This window comes from Cherax quadricarinatus, chromosome 40 (assembly GCF_038502225.1).
Source record: "Cherax quadricarinatus isolate ZL_2023a chromosome 40, ASM3850222v1, whole genome shotgun sequence".
Taxonomy (NCBI): Eukaryota; Metazoa; Arthropoda; class Malacostraca; order Decapoda; family Parastacidae; genus Cherax; species Cherax quadricarinatus.
This window is the reverse complement of record NC_091331.1, coordinates 18,519,105-18,529,210: the sequence shown is the minus strand read 5'-3', so window position 1 is coordinate 18,529,210 and position 10,106 is coordinate 18,519,105. Positions and strand designations below refer to the sequence as shown.

Genomic DNA, 10,106 nt, shown 5'->3' with positions numbered 1-10,106 from the left:
CCTTCTTCTGCCCTCTGACTAATACTTTTATTAACTCCACACCTTTTCCTAATTTCCACACTCTGAATTTTCTGCATAATATTTACACCACACATTGCCCTTAGACAGGACAGCTCCACTGCCTCCAACCGTCTCCTTGCTGCTGCATTTACCACGCAAGCTTCACACCCATATAATAATAATAACAATAATAATAATAATAATAACAATAATAATAATAATAGGTATTAATAATTATAATATGTACATACTAAGAATAATAATAATAATAATAATACAATATAATAGTAATAATAATATGCTATCATTTTTAGACATTTCTCGTAATTTTTTTTTTTTCATATTTTTGTGCCAAATGCTTCAAAATACAAATTGGTAACCCTGTGGGTGGATGTAGGTACTTCAAGACCACAGCTATCTCAGTGTGAACCAAGGGTTAATAGGAAGAGGTGTGCCACTCTGAGCGACCACAGCAGACCCTTGGGATGCATAATTTTGTCTTATATTGTACAAATTTCTTATACAATGCCTCACCCAAAGAGACAGTATTCACGTACAATCAGCAAGAAGCTCAGGAAGTGATTAGAAACTATGAAAAAAGCTAGAGAAACAAAGAAGGCACTAGCATAGAGTGAGGCAACTGGCCACCACCACCACTGTGGCCACTGCCACCACCACCACCACTGTGGCCACAGTGATCGTGTCTTCACCTATATATACATCTGTCTTGACCACCCCTGTGGCTACGTATGTGACAACCTCACCACTAATCATAGATAAACACAAGCTAGGTATGGGGTTATGGACTGGGAAGATACAAGAGTGGGTGAGTAATTGGCGGATGCTTTCTGTCGCTGCCGGCGTCGCCATCACTTGCCATATTATAGCCTATTTTATTCATTCTAGAGTATATATCATGTTTCTATGTTATTAATATTGTTTATTATGTCATATTAGATGAATTGTGATAGATAACTAAGCCTTAGAGTTGATATTAGCATTATTTTGTCATGCCTCCTGAGAGGCTGGAACGGATTAATTGCATTTCAATTAATTTAAATGAAGAAAATTGACTCAGTATACGAACAAATCAGGATAGGAACAAGGTCATGGAACGGATTAAATTCGTAAGCCGAGGCTCCACTCTGCTTCAGAATACGTAACTAGTTACATTGCTCATACATTACTAAGTGCTAAGGTATGTCAAATGCTTACGTGATATGTTACCATTATCCACTCTGCCCTGGCTGTGCTATTGTGATCCACAGGAAAAGCAACTACACCTCAAACAGCTGTCCTTCTACTCGGATGAATCAGTAACCTCTTGCATAATAAATTACTTCTGAATCTCCCTCACCTCCTTCATTACTATTATTAACCATGGCATTCAAGAGAATTAATACAACAGTGATACTGGAATTCTGAAGAAAGCAAAGCAAGAATTTGTGACCATGCCCAAGAAAATAATGACATACAAGCTCTGACTGGACATGGCCTTAGAATGTGAAGTAAATGCTTTGAACATAGTTAAAGTAAGTGTGAAAGCCCAAGAAATGTATATGCACTAAGGAAATCTTAGGATATTACAATTGTATGAAGATGTGATACTCCTCAAAACATGGAAAGAAGTCACACTTGATTGTAATGGGTTATCCTGGGCTAAATCTACACAGTGTGTTTTTTGGCTGAATTTTACATTATCATGAAATTATAATAAATGTGAAATAAACATGGCATCATCTTGCTAGTTCCACATCCTCTTTGCTGCTAAGGGATGTTGGTGGTGGAACAACAGTTCTTGGCTGAATTGTTTACATGTGCTAGTGAGGCAGCACTACCTATGAAAGGTCCACTGCATGGAACCACCACCTCATGCTTTTTCCAGGCATGATGTGGTGGTAGGAGACCTAAAATGGCAGCAGTCAGCATATGTAAAGGCAAAAAAAAATTAAACATACAAGTACTTCATGCACAGACAGGTCTCCTGCATACCAGCACATCATACACAACTTACAGATTAAGGATTATGGTCATAAACATTAAAAGACCAGAGAGAAGCAGAATAATGAAAGAAAACAATGGTAAGGTGAATACTAAAGCAGAATGGATGGTTTACATTACAATGGAGAACAAGCTTATTAACCAAGAAATGACAAGTTTGAACAGCTGAAAGAATATCGAGAATAATGATTGTCTATTTGTATTTTTTATTCCATGTTTCCTCAGGAAACTTCCCATGTAGAACCATTATCTAATGCCTAAACTGCCCTCAACTGGTGATAGTTATATCACCACCACCACCATCATCATGAAGTGTTATACCAATATGGGTCAGTGTTTGTAAGAGGTCCAGTAATCAGGAAAGGAGTGGGGGTAGCTCCAATTGATTGTATCAAAAGCCCTCGACCAGCATCAAGCACCCTCAAATAAAGTTTCAGTGCTAAAACTTTAAGGAACATCCAAAACATCCATCAGAGAATTCCACATATCTAACTGGCTATCTTATAAGGGATATTGCCATCATTTGCTTTCATTAAAAAATAAAATTGTCTGGCATGTAAAAAAAAAAAAAAAAATGTACAAGGACTACAGAAATTCAAAGAATGCAAAAAAATATTCACTACATGGGGGTATGATGGCAAACCTGGAGCTGATCAGCAGGTGACCTGCAGTGAATGTTGCCAAAAACAGAACCATCAGCGGGAAAAAGGGGCACTCACTTTAATTCCCCAACAAGCGATTCCTTTAGTAGACCAAACAATATGCTTTCATCTCAAAACAGACAATGCAAGTGCATGATATACATAATAAGCCTGATTTACCTGGTTTCCATGAACATTGGCCATATATGCTCTCTTAAAGTCAGATTCATTTATATTCTCCAATCTCCGAGCAAAAGTTTCACTGAGAGGCCTCTTTTCTTTGTCCCCATCTGTAAGATACAGAAGTTTACACTCTCACAGTATTAATAATGATAAGGGTTTCAGAAATTGCATGCGTCACACTTATTTGACCAGGGCAATATTTACCGAATAACTGGATAAATAACAAAGCTACCATATTTCACATTAAACAACGTTGGAAAGCTTCCACACATTTCAATTATGTTTGCTACCTTTAAAAGCAACCTAATTTCAAAGTAATAATTGTATCAAAAGTTTTCATACACCTTTTAAAAACATACAAAAAACTCATAAATAATTTAATAAACATTTTAATTTACATAAATACTGTATCCAGAAATGATCTTGGTAAAGAAAGTACAGCAATAAAAATATATAGAGCAATCAGAAAAACAAGAGTTAAGAACATATATATGGAATGTTTACAGTTTCCAGCACAGAATCAAAATGAATCCAAACAATTTACACATTTATTTTTCCTTTTATTCACTTCCTTTACACTGAGGTATCTGTGGAGACAAAGAACTTTATCCACAGAGGCAAAAAGGGGAATGTACCAGAGTACAGTAAGTGCCAACATCACTGTATGGCTGTAAAGAATGAGTTTTGAATGTTGAAGCAATGAGGAGGCTAGAGACAGCATAGATGTCATGTTTGAGAGCAATGTGTAGTGTGAATATTATGCAGAGAATTAGGAGTCTGGAAATTAGGTGGTGTGAAGTTACAAGTATTATTCAGAGGGCTGAGGAAGGGATTTTGAGATGGTTTGGGCAGTTAGAGAAGATGGGGAAAAATAGGATGACTAGAAGGGCATATTAACTTGGGGTCATCCCAGGAAAGGTTGGAGGGAAGGGGTAAAGGAGGTTTTCTGAATGCTAGAGACATGGATATCCAATAGGTTTGTGTGAGCACGTTAATACAGAAGTGCAGGCGAGTGGCTTTCATAATTTGACATGTTGAAGGGCTTCAGGGAAACTGATTATGCAGACCTGAGGCCTGGAGGTGGAAAGTAGAGTACACCTACCATCCGACTTACGACCGAGTTCGGTTCCGAGAAACCGGTCGTAAGTCGAACTTTACTACTGAATATCAACAAAACATTTTTGTAATGACTATTTTATTGTTTTATTTTGGTATTTCATGTTTTACTTTACTTTTTATGTTGTTAGTACTGTATTTTATACTGTAAGGTTTAGGATAAACACTGTGTACAGCACAAATAGTTGTTTATTTCCCAGAAATTTGGCATAAAAAACACGGTCGTAAGTCGAGTGGTCGTAAGTCGAGCAGGTCGTAAGTCGGATGGTAGGTGTACTTGCACTCTACTTCGGTTTGGAGGGTCATCTGAACTATGATGTCAGTACTCTTATGGGCAAGACAGTGATTGAATGAGTAACAGTAAAAGCATTTTTTTCTTTGTCAGGTCACCTTGTCTTGGTGGGAAACAACCAATGTAAAAAAAAAATATACAGCCTCTCCTCACTTAGCAATGTACTCATTTACCGATGACTCAGACCTACGATGGGCTCTCTGGCCAGAATGCATACCTAAATAATGTATAATAAGAGCTGATTTCCTTTATTCTGTTAATTACAATATACAGTACACTACTGTATAAACATTTAAATATACAGTGGACCCCCGCATAACGATCACCTCCGAATGCGACCAATTATGTAAGTGTATTTATGTAAGTGCGTTTGCACGTGTATGTTTGGGGGTCTGAAATGGACTAATCTACTTCACAATATTCCTTATGGGAACAAGTTCGGTCAGTAATGGCACCTGAACATACTTCTGGAGTGAAAAAATATCGTTAACTGGGGGTCCACTGTATACTAAAAATGTTTTACTCGCTGTCTTGATGCGTGCAAGTGGATAAGATACTTTATTTCAGCAAGATACAATGTTTGTACAGAGGTGAATGACATTTAGGTGTACATGCAGAAAGCTCCTTAATATGCAGAGAATTTTGGGGAAACTGAAGACTAACTTAACATTAATAAGGCAATGACAAATTGAGTGGTTTTATATATAGTCCTTAAGGTGGCTGTAAATATAAGTTTAGGAGTTACAATGAATACAAGAGAATGGAATATTCTATTAGTACATGCTATGTGGCTTTTACCAAGTTTAATTGTTTAAAGAATTACAAGTTTTATTATAATTATAGGTAATGAGGATTCTAGAATATAACAATGTGGTCACAATCAATGTTTTAATGGTTGTGAGAATTACAGATATTAAGAATGAGATTACAGTAGGACCCCCATATCCACGGGAAATGTGTTCCAAGACCTGCCATGGATACCCAAAGACAGTAGGAAACCATATACAGCCTCTCCTCACTTAATGATGGAGTTCCAATCCTAAGACCACGTCAGTAAACAAATTTGTCGCTAATCAAGGCATCACTCCTTACTGACACTTCAAAAAAGTGTCACCACCCAAAATTAAAACATTCAGTTTTATGTTTGCTTGGAAATTCCTTTCTATCTGTTTATTATTAACGGTAATACAACACAAAATACGTCCGAGATATTCCAGGATATGCGTGCATAGCCGATTACTTTGGGAAGAAAAATTTTTTTGAGAAAATCGCACTTTTTTCATTCTTTGCATAAGATAAGAGTGATCTTCCATAGTTATCCTTCAGGCACATAGTGCGTAATGTTTTCTGTAATGGTCGCAGTTAATTTTTTTTTTCTCTCTCCCTGCCCTCTACCCTTCAATACCTCTCTATATAATGTTGGTTTTTATTAATTTGGGTGTCTTAATCATGCCTCTATATTATTTATGTTATAACTAATATTATTCTGGAATAAATATGATAGATAAATAACCTTTATTGACAGTAATAGTATAATTATGCAATATTTTATAGTGCCGTGAGTCGTCTCCACACGGCACAGTGAGCCATGAATTACACAGAGACCTTCATGTGCCTTCAAATTTTCAAAGATACTGCATGCCTTGGCTTGAATAATTAAAAGGCTTATTGGCATTCTTTTTGTATCTGATCGTCAAATCAGAGCACCAATAATTTCTCCATTTCATGAATGAGGCCCTTCTGCTGCCTAGTTATTATGGCTTGAAATCCTGTTAAGGCTTCCACTGCCTCTTTCACTCTATCTTCATCCTTCAAGATAGTGGAAATGGTAGAATAAGCCAGCTTCAAGTCACTGGCTGTCATTGTCTTACCAGCTTCATACTCATTTATAATCATTTTCACCACAAGATCGAGAGCCTTCCTTTGTTTCTTGGCCCTTCCTTGAGGTGAAGTCAAGATCTTACTTTTTGCCAACATCTTGTACTATGGGAGGCAAAATAGAGTGCAAATTTGTACAAACGTGTAGTCTTGGAGACAGCAAAAGCTAGTTTATTCAGTGGCTGTAAGAAGGAGACTGAGATGCTCAACGCTGTGACGCCGTGCAGCCCATTTCCATGACCCAAGTTCACATATGGCATAAAATGCAGACTCGTGGGAGAACCTGAGTGATTAAACTCAGGGAACAAGGTATGTCGATGGTAATAATAATAAAAACAACAATAATAATAATAATAATAATAATAATAATAATAATCTTTCTTTCAACAAACCAGACATATCCCACCAAGGCAGGGTGGCCCAAAAAGAAAAACGAAAGTTTCTCTTTTTAAATTTAATAATTTATACAGGAGAAGGGGTTACTAGCCCCTTGCTCCCGGCATTTTAGTCGCCTCTTACGACACGCGTGGCTTACGGAGGAAGAATTCTGTTCCACTTCCCCATGGAGAAATAATAATATTAATAAATAATAATCACTCTGGAGCAGTTCAAATGTCATACATATTCTGTACAGGTTTTGTTAACTGACAATTAAACCACTCCAGATTGACTGTTAAGTATTATTATTATTCTTTCTTCTTTCAACACACCGGCCGTATCCCACCAAGGCAGGGTGGCCCAAAAAGTAAAACGAAAGTTTCTCTTAAATTTAGCAATTTATATGGGAGAAGGGGTTACTAGCCTCTTGTTCCCGGCATTTTAGTCGCATTATTATTATTATTATTATTATTATTATTATTATTATTATTATTATTATTACCATCGACATACCTTGTTAACTGAGTTTAATCATTTATTAAGTTGCCACCTGTACATAGCTTGAGTGGTGACCTGTACTTAGCTCTGTGAAGACTTGTTTGTGTGCTCTCTGAAAATCTGAACCAGGATGCCCTCTCTTGAGCAACTCTACCAGCAGTTAAAAGAGGAGCTTAGGGTTGCTAAGCAGCAATTAACAAAGGAGATCAAGAGGATTCGTAGTAATCCTGTTGTGAGTCCTCAAGTTAAGAGGGGAACCTGGTCAGTGGCTGCACATCATAGAACCAAGCTGAGGATCAAGAAGACTGTTGGAAAGGCAGAAACAACGAAGAACCAGAAGACTACAATGGAAACCTCCAACCTATTTTCGGTGTTACCACATTGAACTTCATCTGCCATTTTTCAGACCAGGAATAATGGATTTAAGTTGGATAAATTTAGACTTAGAAAGGACATAGGTAAGTACTGGTTTTCTAACAGAGTTGTGGATGCGTGGAACAATCTTCCCAGTAGGGTGGTCGAGGCTAGGACTTTGGGCAGCTTTAAAAAGAGATTGGACAACTATATGAGTGGGAGGGGCTGGGTTTGATTGGTGTCATTGGGTATGGGAGTAAATTCTTGGGTAGCTTTGGTTAGAGGTCATTTTGATAAGGACCTGCCAGTAGGCATTCTGCAGTGTTCCTCCGTTCTTATGTTCTTATAGGTTGTATTAGATTTCCCTACAATATATTGGGGCAGCAAACATTCACGGTTTTTCAACATTCGCGAGGCTCCTGATCCCCTAACCCTCACGAATGTTGAGGGAGACCTGTAATGGAGATGTCCCATCTAAGGGCAATATGTGGTGTAAATATTATGCAGAAAATTCGGAGCCAAATTAGGAGGTGTGGAGTTAATAAAATTTTTAGTCAGAGGGCTGAAGAGGGGTTGTTGAGGTGGTTTGGTCATTTAGAGAGAATGAATCAAAGTAGAATGACATGGAGAGCGTATAAATCTGTAAAGCAAGGAAGGCGGGGTAGGGGTAGTCCTCAGTTCCATAGAACTGAACTTCTCCAGGCTGAGGGACTGACAACCTCAAATTCTACGACTTCAAGGGTGATGGACTGATTACATCGTCTTCACATCTCTACTGTTCCTGCCTACTTTCTGTATTCGACTGAAGAAGCCTACTGTGTAGGCGAAACGTTTCGGAATAAAGTTGCCTAACTGTTGTACATGTGTCTTACCTAACAACCTGTCGGTATTGTATACAATTTTGATGTTCTCGAAAAGGTTGGAGGGAAGGGGTGAAGGAGGTTTTGTGGGCGAGGGGCTTGGACTTCCAGCAAGCGTGTGTGGGCGTGTTAGATAGGAGTGAATGGAGATGAATGGTTTTTGGGACCTGACGAGCTGTTGGAGCGTGAGCAGGGTAATATTTAGTGAAGGGATTCAGGGAAACTGGTTATTTTTATATAGCCGGACATGAGTACTGGAAATGGGAAGTACAATGCCTGCACTTTAACCCTTAAACTGTCCAAACATAGATCTATGCTCACTGGTGTAGTGCTCCAAATGTAGATCTACAGTCAATTTTACGTGCTTTATGAAAAAGAAAAGTAGATCTACGTTCAGAACATTACGCGAGCCAACGTAGATCTGCGTTTGGACAGTTAAAGGGTTAAAGGAGGGGTCTTGGATATTGGTAGTTTGGAGGAATATGTTATAATCTTTATATGTAAATGCTTCTAAATTGCTGTATCTGGGCACCTCAGCAAAAACAGTGATCATGTGTGAGTGAGGTGAAAGTGTTGACTGATGATGAAAGTATTTTTCTTTTTGAGGATTATCTTTCTTTTTGGGTCACCCTGCCTCGGTGGGAGACGGCAGACTTGTTGAAAATAATAATAATAATAATAATAATAATAATAATAATAATAATAATAACAACAACAACAATTAATAATAACAACAACAACAATTAATAATAACAACAATCACTCTGGAGTGCTTTAACCCTTTCAGGGTTTCCGACGTACTAGTACGGCTTACGCACCAGGGTTATTGACGTACTAGTACGCCTAAATTCTAGCGCATTCAAATCTAGCAAGAGAAAGCTGGTAGGCCTACATATGAAAGAATGGGTCTATGTGGTCAGTGTGCACAGTATAAAAAAAATCCTGCAGCACACAGTGCGTAATGAGAACAAAAAAACTTTGACCATGTTTTTGGTTTAAAACCGACTTTGCACTGTATTTTCGTATGGTATTTATGGTTGTATTCTAGTTTTCCTAGTCTCATTTTATAGAATGGAAGACATATTACAGAAATTGAGATGATTTTGATTGGTTTCACAATGAAAAGTACCTTGAAATTGAGCTCAAAGTAGCAGAAATGTTCCATTTTTGCCAAAGTTCAAAAGCAAACCAATCATGCCACATGTCCAATACACATCAACTGGTGAGTCTAATATTCTTTTACAAGTGTGCTGATATTATTTATACCATTTCTACACTAATGCAGTAGTCTGCATAACAGTAAATCTTCTATTTTTTGCGAGAATAAAAATTCAAAGTGGAAAGCAAAAGAAATATAAGAGGGGCCTGGGGATGTGATTAATGTACAGAGGAAATGTTATTTTAGTGCCAGGAATGTCTCTCTTGTTTATTCTGGACCCTATTTGGAAATTGGCATCTTTTGAAATTTGTGTGAAATTGGCAAAATTGCTAATTTCTGACCACATTACTGGATAGTTGAAATCAGTAAATGGGAGGTTTCTTGTACTCATTCGATAGAAAAAATGGAGTTCTAGAAAAATAGTTATGATTTTTGTCGACTAGTATACTGGAATTGGCCGAAAATAGGGCTCAAAGTGGGCGAAGTCGCCAATGAGTAAACATCGCCGAGACTAGCTTCGCGAGAGCATAATTCCGTAAGTTTTCCATCAAATTTCACACTTTTGGTGTCATTATGATCGGGAAAAGATTCTCCATCTTTTCATAACAAAAAATAATTTTTTTTTTTCTGAAAAATTTTTAACCCTGAAAAAAGTTTAGGAGAGGGCCTCTTGACCCTGAAAGGGTTAAAAGCAGGTGGGGATATAGTTTTGGGGTGGTTGGTGCAATTATTTAATAAATGTATGG

The 10,106-nt window shown here is 37.6% G+C and overlaps 1 protein-coding gene across 1 annotated transcript in view; it reads right to left on the bottom strand.

Moving 5' to 3' along the window:
- Positions 1 to 2,753: 2,753 nt before the first annotated feature.
- The window catches only part of LOC138853800 (ATP-dependent DNA/RNA helicase DHX36-like), a 50,038-nt gene continuing 42,685 nt past the window's right edge, over positions 2,754 to 10,106 (bottom strand). The window contains exon 5 of the mRNA XM_070092765.1: positions 2,754 to 2,932. Coding sequence (XP_069948866.1) covers positions 2,769 to 2,932 — 164 coding nt within the window. The 3' untranslated portion in view covers positions 2,754 to 2,768. The remainder of the gene's footprint in view (positions 2,933 to 10,106) is intronic.